This window comes from Lycorma delicatula, chromosome 9, assembly GCF_047948215.1.
Source record: "Lycorma delicatula isolate Av1 chromosome 9, ASM4794821v1, whole genome shotgun sequence".
NCBI lineage: Eukaryota > Metazoa > Arthropoda > Insecta > Hemiptera > Fulgoridae > Lycorma > Lycorma delicatula.
The window spans coordinates 81,050,223-81,072,507 of record NC_134463.1 but is presented as its reverse complement, the minus strand read 5'-3'; the positions used below and the strand labels follow the sequence as shown (position 1 = coordinate 81,072,507).

The window sequence follows — 22,285 nt, the reverse complement described above, 5'->3', positions numbered from 1 at the left end:
CGGTGATATTTAGCCTTACAACCTCTCCACAGCTATTGACTCTAGAGTAAACATCATTATTCTCACAGAAAGCACTATTGTGTATCTTTGTAAATGTTTTACACGGGTCATAAACATAAGATAAAGTACAATAGCTAATGTAAAATAATAGATTAATCTACCGCATACGATAATGAAAAATGCGTTAGATACATAGATTGTTTTAACTCAATTTAACAAAATGTGTCACTAATCCCTCTTTATTTAATAAACATAAGTTATTTAGCCGTTTGAAATCGAATTAAACCTAATGAATTATCCCATTTTATAAACAGGATTTTTGATGAATTTTAGATGCGGGGAGTTAGAAATAAAATAAAAAAATACAAAAAAATAAAAAAATTTAAATTTTAAAAACTATAAAAACTATATTTGATGACATATAAAAAATTATTTTTTAAAAAAGCTTTTATTTAACTAATATTAATATTAACATTAATAAAAAAAGGAAACAAATTAGAAAAATCCTCTAAAAAGTAAAAACAAGAATTAAATCTAATTGAGAATTTTAAACAAAAAAATATAATATATTGACAAATATAAAAATGCACTGAAAAGTAAAAAATAAATTATAAAAATATCTAATAAATAACCAATAAATAAATGTAATAATTATTAAATTTTAAAATTAAAAGTAATGAAAATATTTAGTTAAATAAAAGCGTGGCGCAGTTTTTATTATTCATTTCAAACAACACGACATTTATTTTTACAACAATTAATCTTCATTTTCACTTTCAATAACGACTCGAGGAGGCGGAAAGGTCAGCTGGAACCTCTCCGGTTGAGACTGACTAGCTACAAGTAACAATGTGGGAAAATGGACCCACTCGCTTTCTTTGTATGTGTTCTCACATAGTTGAAGTTCATCTTCGAATTCTGCTTGTAATCTAAGCCAAATTGAACGCACTCTTTCCGCTAAAAGTTTCATTTTAATTAATTATCAATTTTTGTTTAATTAATTCATAATTACGATTACAATTATAATAATGATAATAATTAATAATTTTTCAGATTATCGTCAAAATGTAATAACTTTGTGCAACATTTCTAAATTTAATTTTTATTTTTAATCTTATTAACCCTTACATGTCATCTCGGTGCAAATTTGAACCATCAAATAATTAAAACTTGAGTTATTTTGTTACAGATAAATAAAGTATATAAATATAATAAACAACCTCATTAAACAAAAAATATATTTTGAAATACAGCAAATGTCTATAAATACTTATTCGAAAACATTGTTATAAAAACTGCGCCACGCTTTTATTTAACTAAATATTTTCATTACTTTTAATTTTAAAATGTAATAATTATTACATTTATTTATTGGTTATTTATTAGATATTTATATATTTTATTTTTTACTTTTCAGTGCATTTTTATATTTGTTAGTATATTATATTTTTTTGTTTAAAATTCTCAATTCGATTTAATTCTTGTTTTTACTTATTAGTGGGTTTATTTAATTTGTTTCCTTTTTTATTAATGTTAATATTAATATTAGTTAAATAAAAGCTTTTTTAAAAAATAATTTTTTATATGTAATCAAATATATTTCTGTAATTTTTTTTGTTGAATTTTTTTGTATTTTTTATTTTTTAATTTTTTGTCTTTTTTTTTTTTTTTGTTATAGATGAGTCTGAGAAATTCCATTTACGCCCCGCCCCGCATAAATGGAGGAGTGTCGGACTCGCACGGGTTCGGCTAGATGTTATTAAGAGCTTACGTGGTACACGTAAGCTCTTAATAGCTCTAATAAGTCGGTAGGGTGCGGGTACCGCACCCTACCGACTAAAACTCATATCTCACCTTTTCTCCTCCTCCGGGGTCGGTCCTGCAGTTTAAGCATTGCGCGGCCCAGGAGGTGCCTTTAGGGTCTAGGGGTCCAGAGTCCCCGTGCTTCATCACCATCGCCCATCCGCACAAGTGCAGACACTCAAGGCAGCTCCACAGGGAGCTGTCCTTCGCCCCTTCATATACAAGTGTATGGAACTCCGATTCCTTGCTGGTGATCTTCAGTCCTCGTACTGATCTGGGTCCTGAATCAGGCTCTATCCTATTCTCTCCAAAAAAAAATATTCTTAATAATATTTATATTTTTTTTTTTTTTTTTTTTTGTCTTCAGTCATTTGACTGGTTTGATGCAGCTCTCTAAGATTCCCTATCTAGTGCTAGTCGTTTCATTTCAGTATACCCTCTACATCCTACATCCCCAACAATTTGTTTTACATACTCCAAACGTGGCCTGCCTACACAATTTTTCCCTTCTACCTGTCCTTCCAATATTAAAGCGACTATTCCAGGATGCCTTAGTATGTGGCCTATAAGTCTGTCTCTTCTTTTAACTATATTCTTCCAAATGCTTCTTTCTTCATCTATTTGCCGCAATACCTCTTCATTTGTCACTTTATCCACCCATCTGATTTTTAACATTCTCCTATAGCACCACATTTCAAAAGCTTCTAATCTTTTCTTCTCAGATACTCCGATTGTCCAAGTTTCACTTCCATATAAAGCGACACTCCAAACATACACTTTCAAAAATCTTTTCCTGAGATTTAAATTAATTTTTGATGTAAACAAATTATATTTCTTACTGAAGGCTCGTTTAGCTTGTGCTATTCGGCATTTTATATCGCTCCTGCTTCGTCCATCTTTAGTAATTTTACTTCCCAAATAACAAAATTCTTCTACCTCCATAATCTTTTCTCCTCCTATTTTCACATTCAGCGGTCCATCTTTGTTATTTCTACTACATTTCATTACTTTTGTTTTGTTCTTGTTTATTTTCATGCGATAGTTCTTGCGTAGGACTTCATCTATGCCGTTCATTGTTTCTTCTAAATCCTTTTTACTCTCGGCTAGAATTACTATATCATCAGCAAATCGTAGCATCTTTATCTTTTCACCTTGTACTGTTACTCCGAATCTAAATTGTTCTTTAACATCATTAACTGCTAGTTCCATGTAAAGATTAAAAAGTAACGGAGATAGGGAACATCCTTGTCGGACTCCCTTTCTTATTAGGGCTTCTTTCTTATGTTCTTCAATTGTTATTGTTGCTGTTTGGTTCCTGTACATGTTAGCAATTGTTCTTCTATCTCTGTATTTGAACCCTAATTTTTTTAAAATGCTGAACATTTTATTCCAGTCTACGTTATCGAAAGCCTTTTCTAGGTCTATAAACGCCAAGTATGTTGGTTTGTTTTTCTTTAATCTTCCTTCTACTATTAAACTGAGGCCTAAAATTGCTTCCCTTGTCCCTATACTTTTCCTGAAACCAAATTGGTCTTCTCCTAACACTTCTTCCACTCTCCTCTCAATTCTTCTGTATAAAATTCTAGTTAAGATTTTTGATGCATGACTAGTTAAACTAATTGTTCTGTATTCTTCACATTTATCTGCCCCTGCTTTCTTTGGTATCATAACTATAACACTTTTTTTGAAGTCTGACGGAAATTCCCCTTTTTCATAAATATTACACACCAGTTTGTATAATCTATCAATCGCTTCCTCACCTGCACTGCGCAGTAATTCTACGGGTATTCCGTCTATTCCAGGAGCCTTTCTGCCATTTAAATCTTTTAATGCTCTCTTAAATTCAGATCTCAGTATTGTTTCTCCCATTTCATCCTCCTCAACTTCCTCTTCTTCCTCTATAACACCATTTTCTAATTCATTTCCTCCGTATAACTCTTCAATATATTCCACCCATCTATCGACTTTACCTTTCGTATTATATATTGGTATACCATCTTTGTTTAACACATTATTAGATTTTAATTTATGTACCCCAAAATTTTCCTTAACTTTCCTGTATGCTCCGTCAATTTTACCAATGTTCATTTCTCTTTCCACTTCTGAACACTTTTCTTTAATCCACTCTTCTTTCGCCAGTTTGCATTTCCTATTTATAGCATTTCTTAATTGCCGATAGTTCCTTTTACTTTCTTCATCATTAGCATTCTTATATTTTCTACGTTCATCCATCAGCTGCAATATATCGTCTGAAACCCAAGGTTTTCTACCAGTTCTCTTTATTCCGCCTAAGTTTGCTTCTGCTGATTTAAGAATTTCCTTTTTAACATTCTCCCATTCTTCTTCTACATTTTCTACCATATCTTTTTTACTCAGACCTCTTGCGATGTCCTCCTCAAAAATCTTCTTTACCTCCTCTTCCTCAAGCTTCTCTAAATTCCACCGATTCATCTGACAACTTTTCTTCAGGTTTTTAAACCCCAATCTACATTTCATTATCACCAAATTATGGTCGCTATCAATGTCTGCTCCAGGGTAAGTTTTGCAGTCAACGAGTTGATTTCTAAATCTTTGCTTAACCATGATATAATCTATCTGATACCTTCCAGTATCGCCTGGCTTTTTCCAAGTGTATATTCTTCTATTATGATTTTTAAATTGGGTGTTGGCAATTACTAAATTATACTTCGTGCAAAACTCTATAAGTCGGTCCCCTCTTTCATTCCTTTTGCCCAGCCCGTATTCACCCACTATATTTCCTTCCTTGCCTTTTCCAATGCTTGCATTCCAATCTCCAACTATTATTAAATTTTCATCTCCCTTTACGTGTTTAATTGCTTCATCAATCTCTTCGTATACACACTCTACCTCATCATCATCATGGGCGCTTGTAGGCATATAAACGTTAACAATCGTTGTCGGTTTAGGTTTTGATTTTATCCTTATTACAATGATTCTATCGCTATGCGTTTTGAAATACTCCACTCTCCTCCCTATCTTCTTGTTCATCACGAAACCTACTCTGCCTGCCCATTATTTGACGCTGAGTTAATTACTCTAAAATCACCTGACCAAAAGTCGCCTTCCTCTTCCCACCGAACCTCACTAATTCCTACTATATCCACATTCACCCTATCCATTTCCCTTTTTAAATTTTCTAGCCTACCAACCTTTTTTAAGCTTCTAACATTCCACGCTCCGACTCGTAGAATGTTATTTTTTAATTTTCTGGTGACCCCTTCCTTAGTAGTCCCCACCCGGAGATCCGAACGGGGGACTATTTTACCTCCGGAATATTTTACCAAGGAAGGCGCCTCCATTGTTGCTATGTGAAAATGCAGAGAGCCACATTTTCTTGGAAAAAAAGCAGCTGTAGTTTTCCATTGCTTTCAGCTGCGCAGTACTCAGAGGACTGAGTGATGTTGATACGGCCGTTTAAGTCATCGTGACTCACGCCCCTAACAACTACTGAAAGAGCTGCTGCCCTCTTTCAGGAATCATTCCTTAGTCTGGCTCTCAACAGATACCTCTCCGATATGGTTGCACCTTCGGTCCAGCTACTCTGTATCCCTGAGCACTCAAGCCCCCTCACCAACGGCAAGGTCTCATGATTCATAGAGGAGGAATATTTATATCTGAATATTATTGTTTGTTCAAGTTTGTTTGTTTATTAAGACTAAAAAGTAAAAATATTTATTTTTACACATCGAAGTTACATACGTGTACTAAATTTCATTGATTTTCATACGATAGTAGAAGATAAGAAAATAAGAATGAGAAATAAGAATTTTAAGCAACATGCATGAATTTAGCGTAGGGGAAGCGCGTGGGGAGGTGGGGATGGGTCATAGAATGACGACACTGTAGCATTGTATTGTCATCGAAGTTACATACGTGTTTCATTTATTTTCATACGATAGATCAAAAGATATAGCAGTTGCAAGATTTGATTATAACTAAAGCAAGTTAAATAAAAGCTTATAAAAAACCATCACATTTTTAGATTATTTACAATAAGAAACGGGAAAACATAATGTTAACTACGTGAATACTACGTCATTTTTGTCATGGTACGTAAGAGTAATTTACGTATATTGCTATTAAGAGACAAACACATTATAATGAAGTTATAGCCCTTCTTACATTTTATTTGAAATATCGATCTAAACATACGAGTATATCTATCATTAAACTAATTGTTTAAAAATTGATTAATTACAATCCATAATTTTTTTTTATTTTAAAATTTAAATGCACATTATTGATACATAATCCTGTTCTTGATAGATTATGAAAACAATGAACAGTAAAAATAAATTACGTTTAGAAATAACTTCAAGAATGTGTTATAATTTAATCTGAATAACCCTACAGTAGTATTTATAACTGTGAAATTAACTACTATCAACATGTATTGTTGTGTGTGTTAAACCATATTTTGTCTATCTTTATCGTAAGCAATCTTAAAATTATAAATACAGTTTGGTTGTAATTTTAACAATAAAGAATAAAACAGTTCCCGTAGATTACTTAAACGGTGTAATTTTACTTATTAGTAAAATTAAACAAAAAACATTATTATTTATTTACTAATTTATGTGTAAGATTATAAGCATATAACAAACATTTCGCTTTTCTTTGTTTAATTTTGATTTATTTTTATTTTTACTTCCTTTTACGAAGTTAAGGAAGTATGTGATCGCGAAAAATTTCGGTTTTAAGATTTCAACGGAAATATCCATTTTGACCATCCCTGAGTCCATTGTGAATAGTTTCAGGGTGACGTCTGTACGTATGTATCTCGCATAACTCAAAAACGATTAGCCGTAGGATGTTTAAATTTTTGATTTAGGACTGTTGTAACATCTAGTTGTGCACCTCCCTTTTTGATTGAAATCGACTGGACCAAAAGTGTCCAAAAAATACCAAAATCCAAAAGATTGGGATTTTTGTTAACTTTAGTAATAAGCCCTCATTGAGAGCTTTTCAACGATATATCATAAACTGTAGTTATTTTCATTGGTTCCAGAGTTATAGCCAGATAAAACTTTAATTAAATATTTGAATCTTACAAGGGGAAGGCACATCGGTTCAAATCAGACTTCATCTCCTTTTTGTTTTAACTTTTTTTTTAATTTGAATATATTGATTTATTATTAACCACTGATTGTAAAAAAAGTTTTACGATAAATAATAATTGAATAATAACAATAAAAAAATAAAAAATATCAGAAGTTAATGAAATAAAATTTTATGTACTTTTCGTTTAAAAAAATCTCTATGTAATTTAATAGGCGTGCAAGGAAGTCATGTTGTGTCCACATCAGATTTCTTCTTTTGTAATTGTTAAATTTCGTTAAAATCTGTCGTTTGAATGACTATATTATTTTCCACAAAATCATGTAATTGATTAATAAAATAAAAGTTAGAAAATAAAATTTTTGTTTAGCTTTAAATTAATTTGTTTACGCTTTGTGTTTTTTCCATAAGAGATACAAAAACATATATCTGATTATTAAATTTGCACATTTGTTGAAATTTATTGGCAACGGGCAAGTGTCTTTCTTCAATGTAATATAATTTTAATGCTTTTACTTTCCCACCGAATATAGATATGTAGAATATTATGTTAAAGGGGAAAGTATGGTGTTCATGTCAAAAATGGGGTATCGGATTTTTTGCAAAACTTTACGAGGCAGTAGTTCATCTAGACGGAAAAACCATACCTATGTATCTAGTACTTATGTATGTATGTCGCATTGTTTTTGACCTTATATCAGGATTGACTGAACCGATTTTTATAAAATTTGGCTCAAATATCTCTATTTTATGGGATATTAGTCATATTATTTTTTCAAAATTCATTAAGGGGGTTGGTTTGCTTGGAATTTCTCCCGCCATACCCCATTCGGTCGCCCTAAAGCATAAGACCCAATGTCTGTGCCACAAACGGCTACTGACCCTCGAAACAGGTTAGCGTCCAGTGTCATAAACAGTGTCCTAAAGCTTACGTAACAGCGTGAGCAGACTAAACGCGGTGCTATACACCACCGACTTACGTGTCCTTACTTACTTGTCATATATTTAGTAAAATGGGTAGGCACACCCCGTCTACTACTAAAAATATATATGACAACCATAAATTAAAATTTACTTCGTCTAGACAGCAATTTGCTATTACGCATAGATCGCTGAAGTACCTGTCCACCTTATTAAAGCGCTTGGAGCCTTAATTGGCTGATGGTCAGCCATATCTCTTGGTTAGCTTCCCACAGCAGTGCAGTAAGAGTCTTTACCTTAAGTAAACTACTGATATCGGTTAAATAAAGCAACCGCATCAAGGAACTCCCACGCGGTATGACAATGCGATTCTCACCACATTGACTCGCCGCTTGTGAGTGGCTAATTTTCCCCTTGACCTCTAAATTCCAGGGTGGCCCGGTCTCTGCCCCCTCCCCCCCAAAGAGCAAATCCCTTCCCCTCATTAAGGAGATGGGGATATTGCAAAAAGCCAATTTCGATTTTTTTCAAAGGAATTTTAGATCTAACTTTATTAAATCAAATTTTTTATCTACAGCGCATATTTAAATAATCCAAAAAAATATATATTTTCAGAAAATCAACCCCCACCTCTTAAAATTGAAATATATGTTTGTTTTTCTTTTCTTTTTCTCTGTCTCCCTTCGGTAGAAAGTATTTATCAAACATTTTTAGAAGTGTATACTTCATTTATAGAACTATCAATAAATATCTCCAATGTTTTTTTTTAATTATAGAACCCGGATCTAAAATTCAAAAAAAAAATTATTTTTCTTATTTTAGTCTTTATTGAAGGAAGTGTAAGATTTTGAGAAAACTTTACTTAAACAAATTTGTTAAACTTAACCTAAATATTAATATTTTTACAAAATTTTTCTCAAAATTATTTTCCACCTCTAAAAATATATATATTTTTTTTTTGTTTTTCGGTTTTAACTCTTTTAATTTTTATTATTAATAACCGAGAAAGTCGTGCAATAATTTCCCAGCTTTCTTTCTTAGTATGCCCTCAAATACCATTTATTTTAACATTTCTCCATCTCGTTAAACTATTGTTATAAGTAAATATATTTATATCTTTTTTATTATATAAGTATGTTATATTCAAACTGTAATATAAAGTAATATTTTAAAGAGATTAATATTAATTGGCATCCAAAAAATATTCTCATAGTTGTGGTCTAATTGCATTATATCATGTAACAAAAAGTCTATAACCTATGAAAAGTTTAAAGTTTATAAATAATGTATTATTTACCGAGCAGTAATATAATTATACGTATACAATTAATAAATTAACACTATGAAGCAGTATAATCTATTTAGTTTATTGTAATTAAATATTACATTAGCCATAGATCAACTCCTTCGAAATAAGACACAGAAAAAAAATAAACAGGATCCTAGAAAAATTTATACAATATAACTTTATTTAATATATTTATTTTTTAAACTTGTTTATCTAATTCATTTTTTCATACTTAACCTCATTATCAAACCTTTTATAAGTATTCTTTTAATTTTTTTTTAATATTTCAATAATTTTTTTTAATGCCACTTAACTTCTATTAACAGTTAATACATTTTTTAAGTATGGAATGATTTTTTAGTTTTAACTGAATTAAAAAAAAATCGTTTTCTAAATAATAACGCATTCTTTGTCAAATTACTAATCTTCGTATTTGCCTGAAATTTAATAACTATAATCTTCTGATTAAGAATCAAGAAAAAAAATGTTAACTTCGTACATTAGTTGCATTGCATCTTAGTCGACAAAATATACTTTTAATAGATTTATATGAATGATAGCCTTTAATCTACATTGTAGATTCATCTCTGTAGATATACATCTATCTAATATATTCATATCTTGTATTCTAGAATATCTTACATTCTATCTCATTCTATCTTACATTCTTCTAAATTATACCGTTGTAAAATCCTGAGTTGGTCGATAGAGTTGAGATGTCAGGGATCTCAGAGATTTTGGGGTTGATTTTTTTTATAATAGTTTACTATTAGGATATCATTTAGGGCAAAAGTGTATTCGGCCATAAAAACATTTGGGTTTCGGCCATTTTTGTGGGTGGAATAAGGTGCTCTTATAATATATACTGTGAGGTGGATCCGTAACCGTTCGTCTAATTTCAAACTAGGAATATGTAAGTAGGTTGAAGGCTAACTGTTGCATGCATCAGATACACTCTCGATCAACCAGATTTCCGTTATTGGGAAACTCACATCATGCGAGAACCGACCGACCGATTGCTTTCAAATTTACAGGATACATTCGTATTACCTCAGGGAAAGGTTTTAAGCCGTAGACTGAGGGTCTAGCTTCCTTAGGGGTGAAGTTGTAAACTAAAGGTATTCATTAAAGAAAAAGAAGAAGATTAATCCTTTTATTTCTGTCACCATGGCAATAGTAATAATTTATGAATTTTCGTCGTCAAAGGTGTGTGTTATAATATTTAACACAAAATATATCATAGTACTTATTTTCATTGGTTCCAGAGTTATAGCCAAATAAGACTTTAATTAGTGAAATATTTGGATATTACAAAGGGAAGGCACATCGGTTCGAAACAGACTTCGTCTCCTTTTATTATTTAACTTTTTTTATTTATTTAAATATATTGATTTATTAATAATTATTAACCTCTGAAAAAAATTTTTTACGATAAATAATAATTCAATAATAACAATAAAAAAAGTATGAAAAAATATCAGAAGTTATTAATGAAATAAAATTTTATGTACTTTTAAAAATGTATATATGTAATTTAACAGGCGTACAAGGAAATCAGGTGGGGGCCACAAATTTTTTAAATCTGGTTTTGGATACCATACCTTGAAATTAATAACAACAGATAACTAAGAGATAATAGTTTGCTTTAAAAAAAATTATAATGCTCATAAACAATATTCGTATAGCGATGAATTAATGTATGTCTGTGTAATTAAAGTAAATAATACCTCTTTATTTTTCATCTATGCTAGCAAGAAATTCAGACTCAAGAGATTTACTAATAATACTCAACAAATTGGACAAATCTTCTTATGTCTTTGGAATCCTCAAGTACATTTTAAAAGCATACACAAGCTCAAATCTGTATTGTATTAAAGAAGCCGGCAGTAATTATTACGTTATAATTATTTGATATTTATTAATGATTTTTTTTTGTATAATTATTTAATTTTACGTATGTATATACAACTATGACTACATATAATAATTTTAACTATTCGTAAATAAATAAGCAAAAAGGAACACTCACGAACCTTTTAAAAGGAATAAAAATCTGATGTGCACACCACATGACTTCCTTGTACGCCTATTTAATTACATATACACATTTTTTTTTTTTAAATGAAAAGTACATAAAATTTTATTTCATGAATAACTTCTTTATATTTTATTCATTCTTTTTTTTATTGTTATTATTGAATTATTATTTATAGTAAAATTTTTTTACTGAGGTTAATAATTATTAATAAATCAATATATTTAAATTTTAAAAAAAAGTTAAAAAATAAAAGAAGACGAAGACTGATTCGGACCAAAGGGGAAGGCCAAAGGGCCTTCCCCTTGTTTTTTTTTTTTGTCTTCACTCATTTCACTGGTTTGATGCAGTTCTCCAAGATTCCTTATCTAGTGCTAGTCGTTTCATTTCGGTATACCCCCTACATCTTACATCCCTAACAATTTGTTTTACATATTCCAAACGTTGCCTGCCTACACAATTTTTTCCTTCTACCTGTCCCTCCAATATTAAAGCGACTATTCCAGGATGGCTTAATATGTGGCCTATAAGTCTGTATCTTCTTTTAGCTACATTTTTCCAAATGCTTCTTTCTTCATCTATTTGCCGCAACACCTCTTCATTTGTCATTTTATCCACCTATCTGATTTTTAACATTCTCCTATAACACCGCATTTCAAAATCTCCTAATATTTTCTTCTCAGATACTCCGATCGTCCAAGTTTCACTTCCATATAAGCGACGCTCCAAACGTATACTTTCAAAAATCTTTTCCTGACGTTTAAATTAATTTTTTATGTAAACAAATTATATTTCTAACTGATGGCACGTTTCGCCTGTGCTATTCGGCATTTTATATCGCTTCTGCTTCGTCCATCTTTAGTAATTCTACTTCCCGAATAACAAAATTCTTCTACCTCCATAATCTTTTCTCCTCCTATTTTCACATTCAGTGGTCCGTCTTTGTTATTTCTACTACATTTCATTACTGTTCAATAATTTGTTCTTGTTTATTTTAATGGGGTAGTTCTTGCGTAGGACTTCGATGCCGTTCATTGTTTCTTCTAAATCCTTTTTACTCTCGGCTAGAATTACTATATCATCAGCAAATCGTAGCATCTTTATATTTTCACCTTGTACTGTTACTCTAAATCTAAATTATTCTTTAACATCATTAACTGCTAATTCTATGTAAAGATTAGAAAGTAACGGTGATAGGAAACATCCTTATCAGACTCCCTTTTTTACAACGGCTTCTTTCTTATGTTCTTCAATTATTATTGTTGCTGTTTGGTTCCTGTAAATGCTAGCAATTGTTCTTCTATCTCTGTATTTGAATCCTAATTTTTTAAAATGCTGAACATTTTACTCCAGTCTACGTTATCGAATGCCTTTTCTAGGTCTATAAATGCCAAGTATGTTGGTTTGTTTTTCTTTAATCTTCCTTCTACTATTAATGTGAGGCTTAAAATTGCTTCCCATGTCCCTATACTTTTCCTGAAACCAAATTGGTCTTCTCCTAACACTTCTTCCACTCTCCTCTCAATTCTTCTGTATAGAATTCTAGTTAAGATTTTTTATGCACGACTAATTGTTCTGTATTCTTCACATTTATCTGCCCCTGCTTTCTTTGGTATCATTACTATAACACTTTTTTTGAAGTCTGACAGAACTTCCCCTTTTTCATAAATATTACACACCAGTTTGTATAATCTATCAATCGCTTCCTCACCTGCACTGCGCAGTAATTCTACAGGTATTCCGTCTATTCCAGGAGGCTTTCTGCCATTCAAATCTTTTAATGCTCTCTGAAATTCAGATCTCAGTATTGTTTCTCCCATTTCATCCTCTTCAACTTTCTCTTTTTCCTCTATAACACCATTTTCTCCGTATAACTCTTCAATATATTCCCCTCGTAAGATCCAAATATTTCATTAATTAAAATTTCATTTGGTTATAATTCTGGAACCAATGAAAATAAGTACTACTTATGACATATCGTTGAAAAGCTCTCAATAAGTGCTTATTACTGCAATTATTAAAAAGTCAAAAAACCTGATTTTTTTTTTTATAATTTTGGGTTTTTTTTGTTCAGTCGATTGCAATCAAAAAGGAAGGTGTATAAATTAAATTTCTGCTTACCAATAATTTAAAAAGTGTAAATCGTAGTACTTTCGGAGCTGTTACTACATCTTCAGGGATTTTCAGGGATGATAATTTAAATTCATATCAATAATCGTTTTTAAATTAAACTGTTATGTTTGTAATAGTCGGTCGTCAAGAATAAAATTAATTCGTACGTCAATAAGACAGTAACCTCATGTTTGTAAGATATTTGCGACTGTTATCCAAACCACTTTGTAGTAGTCGCAAATATCTTACAAACATGACGTAACTGTCTTATTGACGTACAAATTAATTTTATTCTTGACGACCGACTATTATAAACATAACAGTTTAATTTAAAAACGATTATTGATATGAATTTAAATTAACAACCCTGAAAATCCCTGAAGATGTAGTAACAGCTCCGAAAGTACTACGATTTACACTTTTTAAATTATTGGTAAGCAGAAATTTAATTTGTAATTTGTATTAATATCAACGGTGCCAAATGCTTAGTAAATTAAAAGGGGAGGTGCACAACTAGATATTACAACAGTCCTAAATCCAAAATTTCAACATCCTACGTCTAATTGTTTTCAAGTTATGCGGGATATATATGTACGTACATACAGACGTCACGCCGAAAGGATACTCAAAATGGATTCAGGGATGGTCAAAATGGATATTTTCGTTGAAATCTGAAAACCGAAATTTTTCGCAATCCAGATTACTTCCTTTATTTTGTATAAGGAAGTAAATTTTAATGCGCATTTTAATTGTTAAAAAGTCATCTTCAGAAGATATTTAGGATTTATTAAAAAAAATAATTATAAATAAAAATCGTTTAGAATCAATGTTAAAGAAAAAAAGTAATAAAATATTTAAAAATTAATTAACAAAGTATTTAAGAAATAAGATAATAAAAAAATTGGATTTTAGAAAAGACTAAAAGTTTACTTTTGAGTGCCAAAAGCGAAATTGTTTTATTTTTTAATTGACCACTTGTTTTTATTACTTTCAATTAAAAATTACATAAAATTCTATCCTAGAACTTTTTTTTTTATAATAATAGTTTGAATAAATTCTAATTGTATCCATAAATATTTTATGAATATATTCTATTAATTTTTAATTCTAAAGAATTTTTTACACACCTGTACAATTTTTTTAAATTCATAATTTTAGAAATCTTTTTAAAATATTTAGACTGGTCGTCCTATTAGATAGACATTTTTACGATTCAAGCTAAAATGTTTATTTTATGAATTTATAAAAGTATTTTTGATAATTAAAGTCATTAAAGATTTATAAATACAGTATAATTCTGTTTCATTTGATCTAAATAGCATTTTTACAAACCTTTTTCTGATTAAATTAGTATTTTTTTTTTTTTTTTTTTTTTTTTTTTATAATTATTTTGAATTTCATCATTTTTATTAAATTGACATTCGATGTACTTATAAAAATGTATACATCTATATGTATAAACAGAATACAACGTTATAATTTATTTACGAATTGTAATTGTTTTAACCTTCAGTATTACCAACTTTATTTTTCAAAATGAAATTTATTACAATAATTTTCTTTTTTATTTCATTGGAAAAAGTAAATATCTTTTTTACTTTTATATAATTTACGAAATAGAATTATGTTTATTATTTACTGAATAACCCCCCTCCTTTTTTAAGTTTAAATTATGGATTAAAAAGGTGGGGGAAAATTTATTTTAAGGTAAACTGATAACAGGTATTATCAGTAACCGGTAAAGAATTGAATGTCTTTAAATCAGGCTGTGGTTTAACTGTTTATTTCAGTGTTTAATATGGCGTGGTAGAGTAGAACGTGATAATACTCCCCTAATATTAAAAAATAAGACTAAATTTCCGTCCTTCTTTATGTTATTTATTTATTCTGTGTCATCAGTTTTCTTGAAATATTAATCGACGAAAAAATCATTATTACATTCAAAAATTTAAGGATTATTTTTTCAGTGTGTACTTTTTTTCTTGTTTAGTTAAAAGTTATTATCCAAGAATATTATGGGTAAGTGTTCACAAAAATTATACAATTTTATTTTTCTTAATATTTTTTATTAAGTATTATGTTAAATACTATTATTCAAGTATTATGTAAAATACTGTCCCATTATTTTTAAACCAGTTTGTTTATTGTAACTTATATATATTTTTTTTTTTTAAACATTTTTTTAAATATTCATTATAAATATTTGAAGACTTGTATTTATTTTATGTAACTTAAAAAATTATATAAAATAACAATATGAAGTAGTGTATATGTTTTTTTATTCACTCCTTGAACAGTATTTATTTTTTTGCTGTTATTATATTTTTTTTATTCATTAAAAATGGGTGGTATCTGATACAACTTTAACTGAATATTTTGACGAAATTAAGAACGCTCCCTATTTCCAATTCTAATAATAATCTTTTATTGTGAATATTGTATTTCATTAAATATAAATTTTAATTATTAAATTAAAATATTTATATTATCATCAGTTTTTCTACTTGAGTTCAATTAATGACACTGTTTTATAAAGAATTGATCTGATTACAATCTAGACGAAAGTAATAAACACTAGTTAGATTTAAGCCTGAATTAAAGTTTTATTACCTAAATAAACAAGATTTAAAAAAAAAAATCAGTAACATATATTGTCAAAACTTAATAAAAATTTAATTATAGAAAAATCAGTACATTATTTTTGAATCTCGTATTATAAATATTATGAATTATTATAATCAGTCTTGCACAATACCAGAAATCTGATTTTTTTTAATAGTTTAGTTTGAAGGTTTAAGGTATTACACGTTTTTTGAAAGATTATTTATTTTGAAATAAATTATTTCCTATTTTTCCTGTCTGTAATATTCATGTAAAAATTTAATAATTTTAACATTGAACCTATTTTTTTGTTAAGGGTTAACTTCAATAATATAATGTAATATACAATTTAATTAATAAAATGTTTTTATTTTCTTCTGAGGAATAAAATTATTTTGTGATTAATTAATTGTATAAAAAATCTACACAGAATTTTTTTGTAAGCTACATTTAAAAAGAATTGTACTCAATTTCTTTATATTCCAATGATTAAATATATTTCGCACTTGTGAGAAAAAACTAGTTGATATGGTTTAAAAACGCTAAACTGTATTTAAAAAAAAAAATATTTTAATTTCTAGTTACGTAACAAAAAAAAGAATCTAACAACAGCGTGAAAATTTATCTCATTATGAACAAACCACTTAAAACTTTTATACGAAACTTATCCACGTATAGGTTAATAGTATGATTTGATAAACCTAGCTCGTATGTAATCTTCACATAATTATAATTACGTATATTGATTCAATTGTGTTCGTAGTGGGAGGAGAGCATGGAAAACGCGCCCACCTCAAGAAAGAATTTGTTGAATGTATAATATTTTTATAATAAATTATTTTCTTGTATTATTAACATTATCCTTTTTTTTCATTTTTATACTATTTTATATCTAAATTAATTTTATCATTAGTAAAAATTCATCTTAAAATACTATAGACTATTATATAGAAAATGTATAGCGTTTAATTATTGAATTTTACTGTATATTTTATAACACATTAAAAAAAAATTACCGAGCATTAAGGATCTTTCAAATATTATCCGAAGGGTTATCGATCAGACTGTGAGAAACCGGTTCATTTCTTTTTCAAGAAAGTAGTTTTGGATTCTACTCTATGCTGAATTGGTCAGAGATTTTTACATAACCCTGACTTGATATTTTCTTGCTAATAAATAAGTAATTTACAATACCAAGAATTATTACCTTCAGAACAATTATGAATATTTTCAAAACTGTATTTTTTTCTCATTTTTACTCGTACATTGCAACCTCTTCAACTTAAGTGAACAATAAAGCAGCCCGTGGCCTTTGTTGTTACAATAAAGTACCCCCCATGGCCCAATGGTATGAGGATGATGACATGATTTACATGTTAATGAGGTGTAGTCTGGTACAGACACAGGGCGACCATTCCTGATATGTATGGTTAATTGAACCCCAACTACGAAATTATTACGGTTTCCACTATCTGGTATTCAAATCTATATAAAAATAACTGACTTTTACTAGGATTTCAACCTCAGAACCTTCGACTTAGAAAATCAGCTGTTAAATAAGTAGTGATTTGCTACGAGTTTATCACTAGACAAAACCGGTGGGCTTTTTCAAAACTAAAAAAAAATGTTTAATTTATAATTGTTGTTAAAATTTATTACTACTACTTCCCCCTTGAAATTTTATTCTAGGTTTTTAATTTTTGCTAACTTTTTTCGCTCAAAAATTAATTGTAACATCTATTGAATATTTTTAACAATTTTCTAGAAAAACAAAAGTTTCTTAAACATATTATCCGCTTTGATACGTCAAGAAAATGTCTTTTTGAACGGTATATAATTTATTTATAGATTTTTACATCATCATAATTTCCAAAATAAGCCAGGTTATGTTAATAGAAATTTATATCTATCTCTGATGGCAATTTCATTTCTAAAGAAAAAAATCTTTTTAACGTATGTTTAACTTGATCTTAAAATCGGTAATAATTAATCAACAGTTTCTATTTCGAAAAAGATTCTGCGTTCTCCCGAAAGTTTTAGGGCAGGATAAGTTTTCTTCTGAGTACGTTGTTTTTATAGTAGAGTGATTCTTTCGAGAGTAGATTATCCTATCTTATCAACCACACCTTTTCCTTATCCTTAATCCTTTTTTTGTCATTTTCGGTTTTCCAAGTATAGATCTAACCTTCTTTTTCTGTTTAGTCTTCGGAACCACCGTAAGGTATTACTTGAGAGGATGACATGTATGAATGTAATAAATGAAGTACAGTCTTATATAGTCTCACGTCGACCATTTCTGATATGTATGGTTAATTGAAACCCAACCACCAAAGAACACCAGTATCCATGATCTATTATTCAAATCCCTATAAAATATAGATTTCTTCTAGTTTGATCTATGCTAACAATTCCTGTTGAGTTAATGAAGCCTTGGTATTATTCCGGTGATAAGAGGTGTTTATGGACCGATCCAAATATTCCTATTTCTTGTCCGAAATGCCTATCAAGTAAATCCAGAACCTTTGTAAGATTTTTATTTTAACATGTCTGGATTTCATTTGGTTAAAATATAATCCTATAATTTTTATGGAAATTGATTCAAGGTTCTTTTGGTGATGTACAGTAGATATAAATAATCAAGCAAAAAATCAAAAAAATCCATATTAATATACTTATTTTTTATACAAAATGAAAATGTTACATTAAGAATGAGGTATATTCCAAACAATATTTTAGGGTAAAATGTTTATTTATTTATTTTTAATTAATGGAAAGGTTTTGACGAATTTGTTCCTTATTCGATCAGGGGAACCTCATGGAAGCGTTCTCGGACCTATCTTGTATGTTAGGTTTACGGCTGACTTGCCAACTACGGCAGCTACCACAGTTGCAACGTTTGCTGACGATACTGCAGTTTTGGCTGTCCACGAAAATCCGACTACTGCATCTTGTTTTATTCAAGATTATATCACTCTCCTCGAATCGTGGATTAAGTATTGGAAAATAAAAATAAACGAAACAAAATCAAAGCAAGTCACGTTCACCCTTCTTAAGGAACACTGTCCTCCTGTTTCTATCTCCAATGTTCCGATTCCGAGATCTCAAGACTGTAAATATTTGGGTTTTCATCTATCGATGACTTACTTGGGCGAAACATATCACATCTAAACGAAAACAGTTGGATCTTAAGTTTAAACACATGTACTGGCTGATAGGACATAGATCTCGGCTTTCAGCAGAAAGTAAATTATTGATTTATAAATCCGTTTTGAAGCCTGTTTGGACTTACGAGCTTGAATTGTGAGATACTGCATGCAATTCCAGTATTGACGTGCTTGAACATTACTAGACAAAAACACTGCGGAAAATGCTCAACATACCCTGATACATAAGTAATGATCCTAAGTTGCGAATCGTTCGGCAGGAAATCTCTCTGGTCAGCCTACGGTATCAAAGTCGTTTGAAGTGGCACCCGAATTATTTGGCGGTCAATTTATTAGATAACATGATCAGCGATTTTTCAAGATTGCTGAGGAACAATATTCTTGGTTTGCCCCTTATTGTTTCAATTAGGTGACTTTATGGTCTGGCCGTATGGAGTGCTCTTCTATTTCATTATTAAGTCAAAGCCGCTAGGTCTGTGGATACTTAATATTAGTTTAAATAGATCTTACGTACTTATTGTTCAATTATCTTGCTGAACAGATTGTAAAGTTGCTGTGTCGTTATAATATATTATTATATATATCATATTAATATTGCTTTGTTGTAATATATATGAATAAATACGTGTTTATTTATTTTATTGTTACCGATATCAGAATACATAAAAGAAAATTATTTTTTACAAAGATTAAAAGGTAACATTAAATAGTGAATACATTTAGGCTTTTTTTAAATACTAAAGATAATTTTTGATTTCTATTTTAATCGCGGTAACGATAGTGAATTTTAAATTATGAATAAATACTATAACTTGTCGTATTACAATCGATACATTGACAGTAGTTGTCTTTTTAGTGACACATAAATAAGCTATCGACTTTTCCTTTTGTTAAATAAGTAATAGATATAACCTATTTTATAACAACCTATTTATATCATCTTTGCCTAGATAATTCTATTTTTATACATTTTTTTGATGACATTTATATCCAATAATTTTATATTCAGTAGATCAATAAAGTCATAAATTTAGAAAATTATTTAGATCGTATTATTTCGGCTAATTTCCATCATATTTTTAAAAATCAAATAATTTAGTTACATGCTTCATAAATTTATTCGACAGACTACTAAAAGAACTAACAACAATCGAAAGGTCACGGATTATCTCCTTGGAACAGACATATCCCTCCTTGCAATATTTTTAATCAATTAATACATAGCTTTTCTATGATATTGTAAGACTTACGAAACAGATTTAGTTAAAGGAAAAGTTACTTGTATTTGTAGTTGAATGCTATTGTAACCCAAATAATTACTTCCATTGTTGATATTTAATTAAGCGAACTTTTTAAAGATGCAGGACAAACCGTTTTAAACCTATACAAAAGCAACTACTGATTTGTATTTAAGCCTAGATAAGTGGTGTGTAATTTGACATTAAGTTTAAAGAAAAAAATATATAATAATAATTTTGTATTGCTATGCAATAATTAAAGTAAAATTATTCGAATAATTAAAATACCGAGTTGGATAAAAGTCAGTACCCCCAATTATGATAAGAAAACAATTTATAAAATCTTAAACATTTTTTTATAATCTTTAATAACATTTAATAATGTCTATTTAATGACATTGAAAAAATATTTAAATTATTGTCCTACTTCCCTTATGCATACAGTTTAACCGATTAAATAGTAGATTTTCCAATAAACTTTTATCGCAGTTTATAAAATCAACGGAATTTTCAACCGAGAGACTGAGGCAGTTCATGTATTTTGAGTTCAGGTCTAGTGGTGAGCCGGCCTCCGTGGCGCATCAGAGATCCCGGGTTCGATTCCCGGTCAGGCTTGGCATTTTCACACACGCAACAAATGGTTCATCTCATCCTCTGAAGCAATATGATATGAAGGGAGAAAGGGAAAAATCGGAAAAGGGAAAAGGGTAAAAAGGGAAGAAGGGGGAAATGGAAAAAAGAAAAAAGGGGAAAACGAGGAAAAGGAAATGGAAAGAGAAAAGAGTAGAAAGGGAAATGGGGAAAGAGGAAGTGGTTTAAATAAATTTAATTAAAATGAAATTAAAAAATTACAATATGTAAAGCAAATAATTGAAGATGTCAGATGAAAAAAATTGGTTGCAATTAAAAGCGTAGGTAAAGCATTGAAATGAAGTAATTCATTACATCTGTCAAATAAGTAATAATAATACATCGTGTGCGCGCGCAGAACGACAGAATGAGTGTGAGTGCTCCAGAAGAATGTCGTTAAATTTTACAGCAGTATTTATCTGTTTAAAATAATGAAAAAAGTTCATAATAAACATGTGTCCAGAAAATGCTTTGTTTTTAAATTAGGAATAACAAAGTATTTTACCATGATTTCTGCTTAGCGGCAAAATGAACCTTTACCGAAATTCATCGAAAACCAACTGGAATCGAAAACCGGGAAAGAAGGGTGAAAGGGAAAAATCGGAAAAGGGAAATAGGGAAAATCGAAAAAATAAAAAAGGGAAAAGGAAAAACGGGAAAAGATAAAAAAGAAAAGAGGAAATAGGAAGGAGGGAAGGGAAATGGGGCAGAGAAAGGGAAAAGGGAAGTAAGGGAAAGGGAAACGGGAGAAGGAAAGGGAAACGGGAGAAAACGGGAAGGGAGAGCGAAGGGAGCCATGATCCTCTGATCGTGTCAGTAAGCGCAATTAACCATAGAGCACAGGCGAAGAGCCGCGATGAGATTGCTAGATTTGGGATTGTAATAAATGTTTTGTTTATCTTTATTGGACTTTTATATTGAACTATTTTAATTCATTCATAAAATGGATTGGTCTAACAAAAATTGTTCAATTTTCTTATCTTCCTTTACTTAAGTTTTGGGCAACAATTCATTGTTTATCGTATATTCCTTCAGTATTTTTCATAAAATTTTTTATTTACCTTTTTATCAGGATTTAATGAAAATTTAAATATAATATTGTCGATTAAATATTTTTTTATTTATAAAAAAATAAGTTTGCTATTAAAAAAGCATTGCGAGTGAAGCTACATCTATATTGTGGGCGAAGTCGCGACGGGGTACGCTAGTTTAAATATAATATTTTTTTCGTTTATTTAATTCAATACTATAGTGCGCATACCGTATTTAATTCGCGCGGGTGTGGCGGTAACGGTCGACACTAACTAAACTAATGTAATTTCACAACTTACATGAACAGATATCGCTTGTCCGGTCGGTAAACTGGTGTAGCCGCGATGCTTGACGTACAAGGTACCGATTCAACCGGGCGATC

The 22,285-nt window shown here is 29.7% G+C and overlaps 1 protein-coding gene across 3 annotated transcripts in view; it reads left to right on the top strand.

Annotated features, from left to right (window-relative positions):
* LOC142330627 (synaptic vesicle glycoprotein 2C-like) overlaps nucleotides 1–22,285 on the top strand; it is a 167,276-nt gene that overhangs the window by 5,841 nt on the left and 139,150 nt on the right. Inside the window, exon 1 of one of the 3 annotated variants that reach the window (XM_075376056.1) lies at nucleotides 15,019–15,257. The exons of the other annotated variants lie outside the window; for them this stretch is intronic. Coding sequence (XP_075232171.1) covers nucleotides 15,254–15,257 — 4 coding nt within the window. The 5' untranslated portion in view covers nucleotides 15,019–15,253. Of the gene's footprint in view, nucleotides 1–15,018; nucleotides 15,258–22,285 lie in introns of those variants that run through there. 3 annotated transcript variants of the gene reach the window in all.